At 44.9% G+C, this 17,994-nt stretch overlaps 1 protein-coding gene across 1 annotated transcript in view; it reads right to left on the reverse strand.

Annotated features, from left to right (window-relative positions):
* Positions 1-11,321: 11,321 nt before the first annotated feature.
* Positions 11,322-17,994, reverse strand: part of LOC106596777 (glutamate receptor ionotropic, NMDA 2A) — a 190,448-nt gene continuing 183,775 nt past the window's right edge. The window contains exons 19-20 of the mRNA XM_045711321.1: positions 16,108-16,977; positions 11,322-12,516 (exon numbers count right to left, since the gene is read on the reverse strand). Of these exons, the coding sequence (XP_045567277.1) occupies positions 11,447-12,516; positions 16,108-16,977 (1,940 nt within the window). The 3' untranslated portion in view covers positions 11,322-11,446. The remainder of the gene's footprint in view (positions 12,517-16,107; positions 16,978-17,994) is intronic.

Consider the following 17,994-nt stretch of genomic DNA (forward strand, 5'->3'; position numbering starts at 1 on the left):
ATTCCAGTTGAAGCTGATTGAGAGAATGCCAAGAGTGTGCAAAGCTGTCATGAAGGCAAAGGGTGGCAAATATAAAATATATAATATATTTGGATTTGTTTAACACTTCTCCTCTCTCCTCTCCCCTCTGACTGGTCTAACTCTCTAGTTCTCTGGAACCTTACTGACTGGTCTAACTCTGAAGCCTTACTGCCTGGTCTAACTCTCTAGTTATCTAGAACCTTACGGACTTGTCTAACTCTCTAGTTATCTAGAACCTTACTGACTGGTCTGACTCCAAAACCTTACTGCCTGGTCTAACTCTCTAGTTATCTAGAACCTTACTGACTGTTCTAACTCTCTAGTTCTCTGGAACCTTACTGACTGGTCTGACTCCGAAACCTTACTGCCTGGTCTAACTCTCTAGTTATCTAGAACCTTACTGACAGGTCTAACTCTCTAGTTATCTAGAACCTTACTGACAGGTCTAACTCTCTAGTTATCTAGAACCTCACTGACGGGTCTAACGCTCTAGTTGTCTAGAACCTTACTGCCTGGTCTAACTCTCTAGTTATCTAGAACCTTACTGACTGGTCTAACTCTCTAGTTCTCTGGAACCTTACTGACTTGTCTAACTCTCCAGTTATCTACAACCTTACTGACTGGTCTAACTCTTTAGTTCTCTGGAACTTTACTGACTGGTCTAACTCTCTAGTTCTCTGGAACGTTACTGACTGGTCTGACTCCGAGACCTTACTGCCTGGTCTAACTCTCTAGTTATCTAGAACCTTACTGACTGTTCAAACTCTTTAGTTCTCTGGAGCCTTACTGACTGGTCTGACTCCGAAACCTTACTGCCTGGTCTAACTCTCTAGTTATCTAGAACCTTACTGACAGGTCTAACTCTCTAGTTATCTAGAACCTTACTGACAGGTCTAACTCCCTAGTTATCTAGAACCTTACTGACAGGTTTAACTCTCTAGTTATCTAGAACCTTACTGACAGGTCTAACTCTAGTTATCTAGAACCTTACTGACTGGTCTAACTCTCTAGTTCTCTGGAACCTTACTGCCTGGTCTAACTCTCTAGTTCTCTGGAACTTTACTGACTGGTCTAACTCTCTAGTTCTCTAGAACTTTACTGACTGGTCTAACTCTCTAGTTCCTCTGCAGACATTTTAAGGAGCTGAACTCACTTCCTATTAGTCTCTTAGAACCATACTCGCCTGTGTCTTTGTGTGTCTTTGTGTGTGTGTGTGTGTGTGTGTGTGTGTGTGTGTGTGTGTGTGTGTGTGTGTGTGTGTGTGTGTGTGTGTGTGTGTGTGTGTGTGTGTGTGTGTAACAGTTTGAACTATGGACTGTTCTGTAGTTTTCTGCTGAAATCTAAAGGGCTTAAAAGCTCTTAGATCTCCTAGCTGCTCTGCCCAACAGCACTGCTTGTGGGTACAGATTTGTAGCAAGTGTCCTCAGTTTGTGTCTGTTTGTCTGTCTGTCTCTGCGTCTGTGTGTCTGTGTGTCTGTGTGTGTGTGCGCTCTCCTCTTCAGCCCAGATTAGAGCTTCGTCTCCTGAGGGACCGGAATATAAAAATACAGTTTTTACCACAACACAGAGCTAAACACACACACACACACACACACACACACACACACACACACACACACACACACACACACACACACACACACACACACACACACACACACACACACACACACACACACACACACACACACACACACACACACACACACAGAGAGAGAGAGAGTACGGGGCCGTTAGAACACATGTTCTGCACTCCAAAAAGCACTTTTCATTAGTAGTCAACAAACTGCAGAGAAAGAGAGAGAGATGAGAGAAAAGGTGGAAAGAGAGAGGGATGAGAGAGAGAGTGTGTGATAGTGAGAGTGTGTGAGAGAGAGCGAGATAGAGAGATAGATATATGTTGTTCTGATTAACATTGTTGGTGTAGTTGTTGTTAATGGTAACCCCATGTCCACTACTACTATTATTATTGCTGTTGGTCCCACCATTTATTTATTTATAAATATATATATATAAATATATATATATTAAATATAAATAAATATATATAAATATATATATTTTTTCTATATGTATACTTTGACAATGTACGTAATAATGAACTTGCCATGTCAATAAAGTAAATTGAATTGATATAGATAGATAGATAGATAGATAGATAGATAGATAGATAGATAGATAGATAGATAGATAGATAGATAGATAGATAGATTGATTGATTGATTGATTGATAGAGTGATAGAGTGATAGATAGAGTGATAGATAGAGTGATAGATTGAGTGATAGATTGAGTGATAGATAGATAGAGTGATAGAGTGATAGATAGATGGATAGATAGATAGATATAGTGATAGAGTGATAGAGTAATAGAGTAATATAGTGATTGAGAGAGCAGACAGACCAATAGATAAAGTAAGCTTTACTTATATACAACTGTACATCATCATCAGTAGTAGAGCAGTAGTACTCAGTGACAGTAGTATTATTATAATAGATACATCATCATCAGTAGTAGAGCAGTAGTACTCAGTGACAGTAGTATTATTATAATAGATACATCATCATTAGTAGTAGAGCAGTAGTACTCAGTGACAGTAGTATTATTATAATAGATACATCATCATTAGTAGTAGAGCAGTAGTACTCAGTGACAGTAGTATTATTATAATAGATACATCACATGTCATATCTAACATATTATCTCCCCTACAGTGATAAACAGTTGTTCAGTCTAGGAAGCTGAGGACACAGCTCCAGTCACATCTTATTCTCAATGTAGTGCACTACCCTTCACCAAAGCCCTGTGGCCTAATGCTTCATGGGGAATAGGGTGCAACCTAGTGTAAGGCTCCGCTTCAATGTCCACACTAGCATGTTTAGAATCAAGCAGGGTACTGAACTGGGCGTCACGGTCCATACTAGCATGTTTAGAATCAAGCTGTGTACTGAACGGTCCATACTAGCATGTTAAGAATCAAGCAGTTTATTGAACTGGGCGTCACGATCCATACTAGCATGTTTAGAATCAAGTAGTTTATTGAACTTGTCACGTCCTGGCCAGTAAAAGGGGTTATTTGTCATTGTAGTTGGTCAGGGCGTGGCAGGGGGTGTTTGTTTTGTGTGGTTGGTTATTGCGGGTTTAGGTTCTAGTTTTCTTATTTCTATGTTAATCTAGCTTTTCTAGTTCTATGTGAGTTTTGTCAATGACCTCCAATTAGAGGCAGCTGGTTGTTGTTGTCTCTAATTGGAGGCCATATTTAGTTGTGTTTGTTTTCACTGGGTTTTGTGGGTGGTTGTTTCTAGTATAGTCTATGCACCTTACTGGACTGTTTTTGTCGTTTGTTTTGTATTGATTAAGTGTTTTCTTTAATAAATAAGAGGATGAGTACTTTACCGCTGCGTTTTGGTCCCCCTTCAACGACGTATGTTACAGAACTGGGCATCACGATCCATACTAGCATGTTTAGAATCAAGCAGTTTATTGAACTAACCTAAGTAGTGCACTATATAAGTTATGTACCCTAAGAAGTGCACTATATAAGTTATCTGCCCTAAGTAATGCACTATATAAGTTATGTACCCTAAGTAGTGCACTATACAAGGTGTAGGGTGCCTTTTGGAACATCTCCGGGACACAGTTGTGTTGTTGGTGTTGGTGGTGTTGTTGATGGTGTTGTCAATGTTGCTGTTGATGGTATTTGTGGTGTAGTTGTTGGTGATGTTGTTGTTAGTGTGGTGTTGTTGTTGTTGGTGGTGTTGTTATTGTTGGTGGTGTTGTTGTTGGTGTTGTTATTGTTGGTGTTGTTGTTGTTGGTGGTGGTGTTGTTGTTGTTGGTGTTGTTGTTCTTATTGTTGGTGGTTTTGTTGTTGAATGTGGTGTTGTTGTTGGTGATGTTGTTATTGTTGGTGGTGTTGTTGTTGGTGTTGTTGTTGAAGTTGTTGGTGTTGGTGGTGTTGTTATTTTTGGTGCTGTTGTTGTTGTTGGTGGTGTTGTTGGTGGTGGTGGTGTTGTTGGTGGTGGTGGTGTTGTTATTGTTGGTGGTGTTGTTGTTGTTGGTGGTGGTGTTGTTATTGCTGGTGTTATTGATGGTGTTGTTATTGTTGTTGGTGTTGTTGTTGTTGTTGGTGTTGTTGTTGTTGGTGTTGTTGGTGTTGGTTTTGGTGGTGGTGTTGTTGTTGTTATTATTGTTGGTGGTGTTGTTGTTGTTGTTGGTGGTGTTATTGTTGTTGTTGTTGATGTTGTTGTTATTGGTTGTGTTGTTATTGTTGGTGGTGGTGTTTTCATTATTGTTGTTGGTGTTGTTGGTGTTGTTGGTGTTGTTGTTGTTGGCTGTGGTGGTGGTGTTGTTATTGTTGGTGTTGTTGTTGTTGTTGTTGGTGGTGGTGATGTTGTTGTTGGTGGTGTTGTTGTTGGTGGTGTTGGTGGCGGTGGTGTTGTTATTGTTGGTGTTGCTATTGGTGTTGGTGGTGATGGTGTTATTGGTGTTGGTGTTGTTGGTAGTGGGGGTGTTGTTGTTGTTGGTTTTGATGGTGGTGTTGTTGTTGTTATTATTGTTGGTGGTGTTGTTGTTGTTGTTGGTGGTGTTATTGTTGTTGTTGTTGATGTTGTTGTTATTGGTTGTGTTGTTATTGTTGGTGGTGGTGTTTTCATTATTGTTGTTGGTGTTGTTGGTGTTGTTGTTGTTGGCTGTGGTGGTGGTGTTGTTATTGTTGGTGTTGTTGTTGTTGTTGTTATTGTTGTTGTTGTTGTTGTTGTTGTTGGTGGTGGTGATGTTGTTGTTGGTGGTGTTGTTGTTGGTGGTGTTGGTGGCGGTGGTGTTGTTATTGTTGGTGTGGCTATTGATGTTGGTGGTGATGGTGTTATTGGTGTTGGTGTTGTTGTTGGTAGTGGGGGTGTTGTTGTTGTTATTGTTGTTGTGGTTGTTGTTTGTGTTGTTGTTGGGGTTGTTGTTGTTAAAACACCTCCTCTATAGGACAAGGATCAGATTGGTCATGCAGTAGAAATCATCAGTGTTAATTAAACATATTGACTTAGTAAAGTGACATACCCTCCCAACACAGCTGTGATGTGTAACCAACCGTATCACATCAGGAATGAAACCTGAAACTAGATGAATGTTCCTTCCATCCACTGTCTGGTGTCCTGCTACACACACACGCACACGCACGCACGCACGCACACACACACACACACACACACACACACACACACACACACACACACACACACGCACACGCACACGCACACACAGACGCACGCACACACCATTCATACACAATACACACACACACACATATACACACAGAAGCACGCACACACCATTCATACACAATACACATGGTACATCTTACATGCATCATATTGTCCAGACACCTTTCAAACCACCTTCCCCACTCCTTCACCAGTGTTGATGTGTAATACAGTAGAGTGTAAAACACATGTTCTGAAACATGTACACAGAAAGACAGACAGGGGCACCACCCTAGGGTGTAGGGGTTAGGGTGTAAGTGTTAGGGTTTAGGGGTTACGGTGTAAGAATTAGGGTGTAGGGGTAAGGGTTGAGGTTAGGGTGTAGGGGCTAGGGTGTAGGGGCTAGGGGCTAGGGTGTAGGAGTTAGGGTGTAGGGGCTAGGGTGTAGGGGCAAGGGTGTAGGGGTTATGGTGTAGGTGTTAGGGTAAAGGGGTTAGGGTGTAGGGTGTAGGGGTTAGGGTAGAGGGGTTAGGGTGTAGGGTTGGGACTAGGGTGTAGGGACTAGGGTGTAGGGCTTAGGGTTGGGACTAGGATGTAGGGGTTAGGGTGTAGGGCTTAGGGTTGGGACGAGGGTTTAGGGGTTAGGGTTGGGACTAGGGTGTAGGGGTTAGGGTTGGGACTAGGGTGTAGGGACTAGGGTGTAGGGGTTAGGGTTGGGACTAGGGTGTAGGGGTTAGGGTGTAGTGTTGGGACTAGGGTGTAGGGGTTAGGATGTAGGGTTGGGACTAGGGTTACACAGACAAATAGAGGAGGTGAACTATAACAAAGGTCATATAGTCATCTTAGAACAAATAGTAAAGTAAAAATATGACATTATTTATTGTCACTTTGTGTATTTTATATACAGTGTTGTTGTTGCAGATCAACCTATCAGCTGACTAACAAACTGATCAATCAACCAACCAAATGAATCAACCAATCAAGTAATCAATCAACGGCTGCAGAGACACAACATTACATGCCTTTAGAGACAGAAGGATTAAAACCCACGGAGTCGTACATCTATAATCATTACCGTTAATAACACAAATCAAACTAATTAACCAGGAAATAAATCAAACATTTAAAATCAGAATCATGAATTAATTTCTCTGTACAGAATTATTATATGATATTGCAACCTGATATTGTGCATAAGAGCATCATCATCATCATCATCATCACCATCATCATCATCACCATCACACCAAATCTGTTTAAAAAGAAGACAGGGCTATTTCACCAGCGCAGTTAGAAAGGTTCAGTTTGGCTTTCAAACTTTTACACACTTTACAGGCAATGATGTAGTGTGTAGTGTGTTGTGTGTGTGTGTGTGTGTGTGTGTGTGTAGTGTGTGTGTACATGTGTAGTGTGTGTGTGTGTGTGTCAAATCAAAATCAAATCAAATCTTGTGTGTGTGTGTGTGTGTGTGTGTGTGTGTGTGTGTGTGTGTGTGTGTGTGTGTGTGTGTGTGTGTGTGTGTGTGTGTGTGTGTGTGTGTGTGTGTACACGTGTAGTGTGTGTTTGTGTGTGTGTGTGTGTGTGTGTGTGTGTGTGTGTGTACACGTGTACAGTCGTGGCCAAAAGTTTTGAGAATGACACAAATATTAATTTTCACGAAGTCTGCTGCCTCATAATGGGAATTTATGTATGATGGGAATGTACATATACTCCAGAATGCTACGAAGAGTGATCAGATATATTGCAATTAATTGCAAAGTCCCTCTTTGCCATGCAAATGAACTGAATCCCCAAAAACATTTCCACTGCATTTCATCCCTGCCACAAAAGTACCAGCTGACATCATGTCAGTGATTCTCTCGTTAACAAAGGTGTGAGTGTTGACAAGGACAAGGCTGGAGATCACTCTGTCATGCTGACTGAGTTCGAATAACAGACTGGAAGCTTCAAAAGGAGGGTGGTGCTTGGAATCATCATTCTTCCTCTGTCAACCATGGTTACCTGCAAGGAAACACGTGCCGTCATTATTGCTTTGCACAAAAAGGGCTTCACAGGCAAGGATATTGCTGCCAGTAAGATTGCACCTAAATCAACCATTTATCGTATCTTCAAGAACTTCAAGGAGAGCGGTTCAATTGTTGTGAAGAAGGCTTCAGGGCGTCCATGAAAGTCCAGCAAGCGCCAGGAACGTCTCCTAAAGTTGATTCAGCTGCGGGATTGGGGCACCACCAGTACAGAGCTTGCTCCGGAATGGCAGCAGGCAAGGTGTGAGTGCATCTGCACGCACAGTGAGGCAAAGACTTTTGGAGGATGGCCTGGTGTCAAGAAGGGCAGCAAAGAAGCCACTTCTCTCCAGGAAAAACATCAGGGACAGACTGATATTCTGCAAAAGGTCCAGGGATTGGACTGCTGAGGACTGGGGTAAAGTAATTTTCTCTGATGAATCCCCTTTCCGATTGTTTGGGGCATCTGGAAAAAAGCTTGTCCGGAGAAGACAAGGTGAGAGCTACCATCAGTCCTGTGTCATGCCAACAGTAAAGCATCCTGAGACCATTCATGTGTGGGGTTGCTTCTCAGCCAAGGGAGTGGGCTCACTCACAATTTTGCCTAAGAACACAGCCATGAATAAAGAATGGTACCAACACATCCTCCGAGAGCAACTTCTCCCAACAATCCAGGAACAGTTTGGTGACGAACAATGCCTTTTCCAGCATGATGGAGCACCTTGCCATAAGGCAAAAGTGATAACTAAGTGGCTCGGGGAACAAAACATCGATATTTTGGGTCCATGGCCAGGAAACTCCCCAGACCTTAATCCCATTGAGAACTTGTGGTCAATCCTCAAGAGGCGGGTGGACAAACAAAAACCCACAAATTCTGACAAACTCCAAGCATTGATTATGCAAGAATGGGCTGCCATCAGTCAGGATGTGGCCCAGAAGTTAATTGACAGCATGCCAGGGCGGATTGCAGAGGTCTTGAAAATGAAGGGTCAACACTGCAAATATTGACTCTTTGCATCAACTTCATGTAATTGTCAATAAAAGCCTTTGACACTTATGAAATGCTTGTAATTATACTTCAGTATTCCATAGTAACATCTGACAAAAATATCTAAAGACACTGAAGCAGCAAACTTTGTGGAAATTAATATGTGTGTCATTCTCAAAACTTTTGGCCACGACTGTAGTGTTTGTTTGTGTGTGTAGTGTGTGTGTGTGTGTGTGTGTGTGTGTGTGTGTGTGTGTGTGTGTGTGTGTGTGTGTGTAGTGTGTGTGTCGGGATGACTAGCTGATCTAATGGGGTAAAGACAGCATCTCTCCTCCCTCTTAATCTCAGTGTTTAAAAATCAATACAGTTTCTCAGTTACAACACACACACACACACACACACACTGTACTGCCATCCCCTGGAGCCAGTATGTGTGTGTGTGTGTGTGTGTGTGTGTGTGTGTGTGTGTGTGTGTGTGTGTGTTACGTAATCGTGTTCAGTTGTAGAAAATAATTTTTGGTCATGTGTCAGGGTAGCAGAGTATAAAATATCCCACAAAGTGAAGAACAGCTAGAAGACACTACCTCATAGCGTCAGTCTCAATACAGACCTGTACAACATCATCAATGTGTCTGTGTGTGTCTGTTACTCTGTAGAAGAGCGTTAGGAAGCATGCAAGGTCAAGGGTTAGGGGTTCGGGTGCTAACGCCATACAACTAGAATGATTAGAACACACAGGGCATCACCATTCCATGTTCTGAGCCCATTCATGTGGGATGTTGGATTGACATCAGAGTTGTGTCTCCATGGTGATACCATTGTCTGGCTGTGTGTTCTGTTCATTCCAGCTGTACGGGCTATAGAAGGAAACCCTGATTGGTGATTCTATCTAATCTCAGCCCTCTGGCTAGCTAACTGCTAGTGTGGCGACTAGAGAGCCATCAGTCCTAGTGCAATATGTGTTTGGTAGGGGTTATCCCTGGAAGAGAGAGGGGGAGCTGGGGGTTATCCCTGGAAGAGAGAGGGGGAGCTGGGGGTTATCCCTGGTAGAGAGAGGGGGAGCTGGGGGTTATCCCTGGAAGAGAGAGGGGGAGCTGGGGGTTATCCCTGGTAGAGAGAGGTGGGGAGCTGGGGATTATCCCTGGTAGTGAGAGCGGGGAGCTGGGGGTTATCCCCGGTAGAGAGAGGGAAGAGCTGGGGGTTATCCCTGGTAGAGAGAGGTGGGGGTTATCCCTGGTAGAGAGAGGTGGGGAGCTGGGGGTTATCCCTGGTAGAGAGAGGGGAGAGCTGGGGGTTATCCCTGGTAGAGAGAGGGGGAGCTGGGGGTTATCCCCGGTAGAGAGAGGGGGAGCTGGGGGTTATCCCTGGTAGAGAGAGGGGGAGATGGGGGTTATCCCTGGTAGAGAGAGGTGGGGGTTATCCCTGGTAGAGAGAGGGGAGAGCTGGGGGTTATCCCTGGAAGAGAGAGGGGGAGCTGGGGGTTATCCCTGGTAGAGAGAGGTGGGGGTTATCCCTGGTAGAGAGAGGGGAGAGCTGGGGGTTATCCCTGGTAGAGAGAGGTGGGGAGCTGGGGGTTATCCCTGGTAGAGAGAGGGGGAGCTGGGGGTTATCCCTGGAAGAGAGAGGGGGAGCTGGGGGTTATCCCTGGAAGAGAGAGGGGGAGCTGGGGGTTATCCCTGGTAGAGAGAGGGGGAGCTGGGGGTTATCCCTGGAAGAGAGAGGGGGAGCTGGGGGTTATCCCTGGTAGAGAGAGGTGGGGAGCTGGGGGTTATCCCTGGTAGAGAGAGGGGGGAGCTGGGGGTTATCCCCGGTAGAGAGAGGGAAGAGCTGGGGGTTATCCCTGGTAGAGAGAGGTGGGGGTTATCCCTGGTAGAGAGAGGTGGGGAGCTGGGGTTATCCCTGGTAGAGAGAGGGGAGAGCTGGGGGTTATCCCTGGTAGAGAGAGGGGGAGCTGGGGGTTATCCCCGGTAGAGAGAGGGGGAGCTGGGGGTTATCCCTGGTAGAGAGAGGGGGAGATGGGGGTTATCCCTGGTAGAGAGAGGTGGGGGTTATCCCTGGTAGAGAGAGGGGAGAGCTGGGGGTTATCCCTGGAAGAGAGAGGGGGAGCTGGGGGTTATCCCTGGTAGAGAGAGGTGGGGGTTATCCCTGGTAGAGAGAGGGGAGAGCTGGGGTTATCCCTGGTAGAGAGAGGTGGGGAGCTGGGGGTTATCCCTGGTAGAGAGAGGGGGGAGCTGGGGGTTATCCCTGGTAGAGAGAGGTGGGGGTTATCCCTGGTAGAGAGAGGGGGGAGCTGGGGGTTAACCCTGGTAGAGAGAGCTGGGGGTTATCCCTGGTAGAGAGAGGTGGGGGTTATCCCTGGTAGAGAGAGGGGGGAGCTGGGGGTTATCCCTGGTAGAGAGAGGTGGGGGTTATCCCTGGTAGAGAGAGGTGGGGGTTATCCCTGGTAGAGAGAGCTGGGGGTTATCCCTGGTAGAGAGAGGTGGGGGTTATCCCTGGTAGAGAGAGCTGGGGGTTATCCCTGGTAGAGAGAGGTGGGGGTTATCCCTGGTAGAGAGAGCTGGGGGTTATCCCTGGTAGAGAGAGGTGGGGGTTATCCCTGGTAGAGAGAGCTGGGGGTTATCCCTGGTAGAGAGACAGCGGGGAGAGGATCTCTCTCTCAGAAGAACCAAAGAGCGGGTTTAGAGCCCAGCCAAGGCTGTGTCAGAGGAGAGGAAGGATCAGAAGTTAGAGGTCATCACTCCAGACATCCAGATGAACATCCTACCCAGTCCCAGGGTACACAGAGCAGTCTATCAGTCCATCAGTCTCTCTGTATGGTTCAGCTCTTTTCCTGTACAACCTCTCCTCTCCTCTCCTCTCCTCTCCTCTCCTCTCCTCTCTCCTCTCCTCTCCTCTCCTCTCCTCTCCTCTCCTCTCCTCTCCTCTCCTCTCCTCTCCTCTCCTCTCCTCTCCTCTCCTCTCCTGTAGAGTCAGTGGTAGACCACCTGTCTATAGGTTGTATAGTATTAGTGGTTTATGAAGGAGGTTTAACTCCTCATAGAAAACACTGAGGACTAGGACTGTTCTGTTCAGCTGTGTGTGTGTGTGTGTGTGTGTGTGTGTGTGTGTGTGTGTGTGTGTGTGTGTGTGTGTGTGTGTGTGTGTGTGTGTGTGTGTGTGTGTGTGTGTGTGTGTGTGTGTGTGTGTTAAGTCAGATTTGTCCCTAACACCAGCACACTTCTCTCTCCCATGTGTGTGTGTGTCTCAGACGTCGGACTCGATGCTGGGCATGCGTCGGTAGAGGCGTGGCCTGTTTCCACCGGCGCTGGAGGCCCGGGGAGCCGTCACGTAGCTGATTGGCTGCTGGGCCGCCACGGTGGGCGGAGCCATCACGTACGACATCACGGCCGTCTCTGAGGCCATGGGGTAGAAGAACTCCTGGTGGTTACCATGGGGATGCCCGTGGTGGTTGCCGAGCGTCATCGCCAGGGGGACTAGTTGTTTGTAGAGGTCGGTGGCAGAGCGGCCGTGTGCCAGGCGCTGTGCTGCGGCCAGGCTGTTCTCTCCTCCACCTCGCTGCCCCGTCCCCCCTCCGCCCTGCAGGAAGGGGTTATGGGAGGGCCGGTCGGGGTACAGGGACTTGGAGCGGCGGGGGAGGGGCAGGGGGTAGGGCAGGACGGGATCCAGAGAGTGGTTGAGGGGGGAGGAGGAGTACGGTCGGTCAGAGCGCATGGTGAGGACGTTAGCATAGGGACTATCCTCCAGGAGACCAAAGCTGCTGTTATCTCTGCTGTTGTCCCTGTCTGGCAGACTGAACCCTCTGAACTGACTCTGCTGCTGCCGCTCTGACTCCCTGCTGCCCCCCCGATGCTGCTGCTGCTGCTGCTTCTCAGGGACGTTCTCATAGGAGGGCTGTCGGCTGAGCTGGGTGGAGAGGTGAGATCCTGGGGGGGAGGTTCCGGCAGGGGGGAGGTAGTGACTCACCAACCCATCACCCTCCCCCACCAGACCCAGCTCGCTCTGAGGCAGGTAGTGGGTGAACATGTCTCCGCCAGAGTGAGGGTGTGTGTGCTGGGTGTGTGTGTGTGCGTGTGGGGAGTGTGCGTGTGGGGAGTGTGCGTGTGGAGAGTGTGCGTGTGGGGAGTGTGCCTGTGAATAGGTCTGGTGCTGTAGCTGGTCTTCACTGATGTCGTAGAGGTTTCCCAGGTGGACGCAGGCATCACAGCGGTTCTGAGGGGAGCGGACTGTGTACAGACCAGAGTAACCTGATAACTTCCCCAGACAGGACCGGCAGTGGGTCTGTCTCTGGCCCCCTGAGGCATCGTAGGAACCATCTAGAGAGGAGAGGAGAGGAGAGGAGAGGAGAGGAGAGGAGAGGAGAGGAGAGGAGAGGAGAGGAGAGGAGAGGAGAGGAGAGGAGAGGAGAGGAGAGGAGAGGAGTGTATTGATTAAGTGTATGTTATCGTTTTGGTCCCTTGCAGAACCAAATGTAGCAGCAAAACAGAACCCAGGGTTTCTGAGATTAGTTGTCTCTTATCTGTATCAAATGTCTGCCAGCAAAAATGACCCCTCTAGTTTACTGAACTGAATGTAATTGAATTGAGGAAATAAAATAAGGGACATTTAAACATGCTGATTATCACAGAACATGGTAGACATTTAAACATGCTGATTACCACAGAACATGGTAGACATTTAAACATGCTGATTACCACAGAACACGGTAGACATTTAAACATGCTGATTACCACAGAACATGGTAGACATTTAAACATGCTGATTACCACAGAACACGGTAGACATTTAAACATGCTGATTACCACAGAACACGGTAGACATTTAAACATGCTGATTACCACAGAACACGGTAGACATTTAAACATGCTGATTACCACAGAACACAGTAGACATTTAAACATGCTGATTACCACAGAACACGGTAGACATTTAAACATGCTGATTACCACAGAACACGGTAGACATTTAAACATGCTGATTACCACAGAACACGGTAGACATTTAAACATGCTGATTATCACAGAACACGGTAGACATTTAAACATGCTGATTACCACAGAACACGGTAGACATTTAAACATGCTGATTACCACAGAACACGGTAGAGATTTAAACATGCTGATTACCACAGAACACGGTAGACATTTAAACATGCTGATTACCACAGAACACGGTAGACATTTAAACATGCGGATTACCACAGAACACGGTAGAGATTTAAACATGCTGATTACCACAGAACACGGTAGACATTTAAACATGCTGATTACCACAGAACACGGTAGACATTTAAACATGCTGATTACCACAGAACACGGTAGAGATTTAAACATGCTGATTACCACAGAACACGGTAGACATTTAAACATGCGGATTACCACAGAACACGGTAGACATTTAAACATGCTGATTACCACAGAACATGGTAGACATTTAAACATGCTGATTACCACAGAACACGGTAGACATTTAAACATGCTGATTACCACAGAACATGGTAGACATTTAAACATGCTGATTACCACAGAACATGGTAGACATTTAAACATGCGGATTACCACAGAACATGGTAGACATTTAAACATGCTGATTACCACAGAACACGGTAGACATTTAAACATGCTGATTACCACAGAACATGGTAGACATTTAAACATGCTGATTACCACAGAACATGGTAGACATTTAAACATGCGGATTACCACAGAACACGGTAGACATTTAAACATGCTGATTACCACAGAACACGGTAGACATTTAAACATGCGGATTACCACAGAACACGGTAGACAACTTGTTAGGGCTAAGGTCTATTTTTCTCAATTTCCGCCTGATTGACGTGCCCAAAATAAACTGCCTGTTGCTCAGGCCCTGAAGCCAGGATATGCATATAATTGGTACCATTGGAAAGAAAACACTCTGAAGTTTGTAGAAATGTTAACATTATGTAGGAGACTATAACACAATAGATCTGGTAGGAGAGAATCCAGAGATAAACCAAAAAGATTGTTTTGTTGTTGAGAGCCCATGCTGTTCCATTAGAAAGTATAGGGAATAAGTTAATTCCAGCTCCCAGTATGCAATTCCCATGGCTTCCACTAGATGTCAATAGTCTTTGTTCAAGGTTTCAGGCTTGTTTCTTCCCAAACGAGGAAGAATTATGAGTTTTAGTGCTGGGACTCAGAGTTGGAAATCAGTCTGTGCGCATGCAATGAAGAGGACGCGCACCTGCTAATATCGCTTTCCTATTGAACATACTTCTTTCCGTATGAAATATTATAGTTTAATTACATTTTAGGGTACCTGAGGATTGAATAGAAATGTATTTTGATTTGTTTTAACAAAGTTTAGCGGTAGCTTTTTGGATTCCTTTCTCTGCATGTTGAACGAGTGGATTACTCAAATCGATGGCGCCAACTAAACAGACTTTTTGTGATATAAAGAAGGATTTTATCTAACAAAACGACACTACATGTTGTAGCTGGGACCCTTTGGATTGCAAATCAGAGCAAGATTTTCCAAAAGTAAGTGAATATTTAATCGCTATTTGTGAATTTATAAAACCTGTGCTGGTTGAAAAATATTCTGATGTGGGGCGCCGTCCTCAAACAATCGCATGGCATGCTTTCGCTGTAAAGCCTATCGTAAATCGGACAATGCAGTTAGATTAACAAGAATTTAAGCTTTTAACCGATATAAGATACTTGTATGTACCTAAATGTTTAATATCCATAATTTTTATGATTATTTATTTGAATTGCGCGCCCTCCAATTTCACCAGAAGTTGTCGACAGGTGTCCTGCTTGCGGGACGCCTAGCCATAACATGCTGATTACCACAGAACATGGTAGACATTTAAACATCATTATTACCACACATTTACTGTTCTTCTCTTTGTTATTGTGTTTACATGTGCTGTACTTCTATAATACCATAGTTATACTATATTAATACCGCTATAGTACTATAGTTATACTACATTAATGCTTACTGTTCTTGTCCTTGCTGGAGGAGGTAGCTCCAGTGTTGGTAGGTGTTGTACTTCTATAATACTATAGTTATACTACAGTACTACAGTTATACAACCGTTATACTACAGTAATACTGTAGTAATACTTACTGTTCTTGTCCTTGCTGGAGGAGGCAGCTCCAGTTCTGGTGTGTTTGTAGGTGCTGTACTTCTATAATACTATAGTTTTACTACAGTAATACTTCTATAATACTACAGTTATACTACATTAATACTTACTGTTCTTGTCCTTGCTGGAGGAGGCAGTTCCAGTGCTGGTGTGTTTGTAAGTTGTGTACTTCTATAATACTATAGTTATACAACAGTAATACTTCTATAATACTACAGCTATACTACAGTAATACTACAGTAATAATGATATAATACTTCTATAACACTACAGCCATAGCACTGTAATACTACAGTAATACATATATAATACTAGAATTATAATACAGTAATACCACAGTAATAATTATATTATACTACAGTAATACAACATTAATACTTTCTGTTCTTGGCCTTGCTAGAGGAAGCAGCTCCAGTGTTGTTGTGTTTGTAGGTGCTGTACTTCTATAATTATATAGTAATACTACATTACTACTTCTATAATACTACAGTAATACTACAGTAATACTTACTGTTCTTGTCCCTCGTGGAGGAGGCAGCTCTAGAGCTGGTGTGTTTGTAGGTGATGTACTTCTATAATACTATAGTTATACTACACTAATACAGTTATATTGTTCTATTATTCTATAATACTACAGCTTTACTACAGTAATACTTCTATAATACTATAGTTATACTACAGTAACACTACAATAATACTTATATAGTACCATACTTCTACTATATTAATACCGCTATAGTACTATAGTTATACTACATTAATACTTACTGTTCTTGTCTTTGCTGGAGGAGGCAGCTCCAGTGCTGGTGTGTTTGTAGGTGCTGTACTTCTTGTCCTTCAGAGAGTGGAGGTCAGCATCCGCAGAGTGGCTGTGGTGCAGCAGAGTGGCGCTCAGCTGCAGGATGGAAGCGTCCACAGAGTGTGTGTTGGAGTGCTCCGAGTGAGAGTGTCTGAGGTCGGAGTGCGTGTGTGTGAGGTCGGGGGGTTCCTGGAGGCTGTCTCTCTGGTAGAGTGGGGCGGAGTGTAGACTGGACTGGTCTGAGTCTATGGAATAGATCTTCTCGTGACTCCTCCCACTGCCGCCTCCCCCCCCTATTCCTCCCATCCCCCCCACCGGGCGTTTCTTCAGTCCGTCTTTTGGGGGTTTGAACCCCCCCATCCCCATCCTGGGCCCCCCCAGATCTGACTCCATGTAGGAGGGTGGCCGGCTGGAACACTCAGAGATGTCAGAATGGGGCGGGTCTTCTGGGAGGTAACGCTGGCTCTTCATTGTTGCAGGGCCCGGGACAGGGGCGGAGCCAGCAGATCCGGGGGCGGGACCACCAGCGGGACCGGACAACGGGATTGGTCCTTGTTTCAGCGTCTCCACGCTCTTCTTCCATAGGGCACGGGGTTTGGAAGCTGGGCCGGCCAGGCCGGGGGGGCGGGGTTTTCCATTGTCGGCGGTAACGCTGACCTCTATGTTGTTGGGGTTAGCATCGTTGAGGTTGAGGGGGTGGTGTTTGGGTTTCCCTGGGTACGGGCCTGGGGAGGAGTTATTCAGCAGGTCTTTGTGCCGACCCAGGAAGCCCTGTAGAGTGGAAGTGTTGCTATAGAGACCACCCTGGCCTTTAGGAGACAGACTGACGACAGAGTTACCTAGAGGAGAGACAGTATAACATCTATAATCTATAGAGACCACCTGGAGACAGTATAACATCTATAATCTATAGAGACCACCTGGAGACAGTATAACATCTATAATCTACAGAGACCATCTGGAGACAGTATAACATCTATAATCTATAGAGACCACCTGGAGACAGTATAACATCTATAATCTATAGAGACCACCTGGAGACAGTATAACATCTATAATCTATAGAGACCACCTGGAGACAGTATAACATCTATAATCTATGGAGACCACCTGGAGACAGTATAACATATATAATCTATAGAGACCACCTGGAGACAGTATAACATCTATAATCTATAGAGACTACCTGGAGACAGTATAACATCTATAATCTATAGAGACCACCTGGAGACAGTATAACATCTATAATCTATAGAGACCACCTGGAGACAGTATAACATCTATAATCTATAGAGACCACCTGGAGACAGTATAACATCTATAATCTATAGAGACCACCTGGAGACAGTATAACATCTATAATCTATAGAGACCACCTGGAGACAGTATAACATCTATAATCTATAGAGACCACCTAGAGACAGTATAACATCTATAATCTATAGAGACCACCTGGAGACAGTATAACATCTATAATCTATAGAGACCACCTGGAGACAGTATAACATCTATAATCTATAGAGACCACCTGGAGAAAGTTTAACATCTATAATCTATAGAGACTACCTGGAGACAGTATAACATCTATAATCTATAGAGACCACCTGGAGACAGTTTAACATCTATAATCTATAGAGACCACCTGGAGACAGTATAACATCTATAATCTATAGAGACCACCTGGAGACAGTATAACATCTATAATCTATAGAGACCACCTGGAGACAGTTTAACATCTATAATCTATAGAGACCACCTGGAGACAGTATAACATCTATAATCTATAGAGACCACCTGGAGACAGTATAACATCTATAATCTATAGAGACCACCTGGAGACAGTTTAACATCTATAA

This window comes from Salmo salar, chromosome ssa02, assembly GCF_905237065.1.
Source record: "Salmo salar chromosome ssa02, Ssal_v3.1, whole genome shotgun sequence".
NCBI classification, from domain to species: domain Eukaryota; kingdom Metazoa; phylum Chordata; class Actinopteri; order Salmoniformes; family Salmonidae; genus Salmo; species Salmo salar.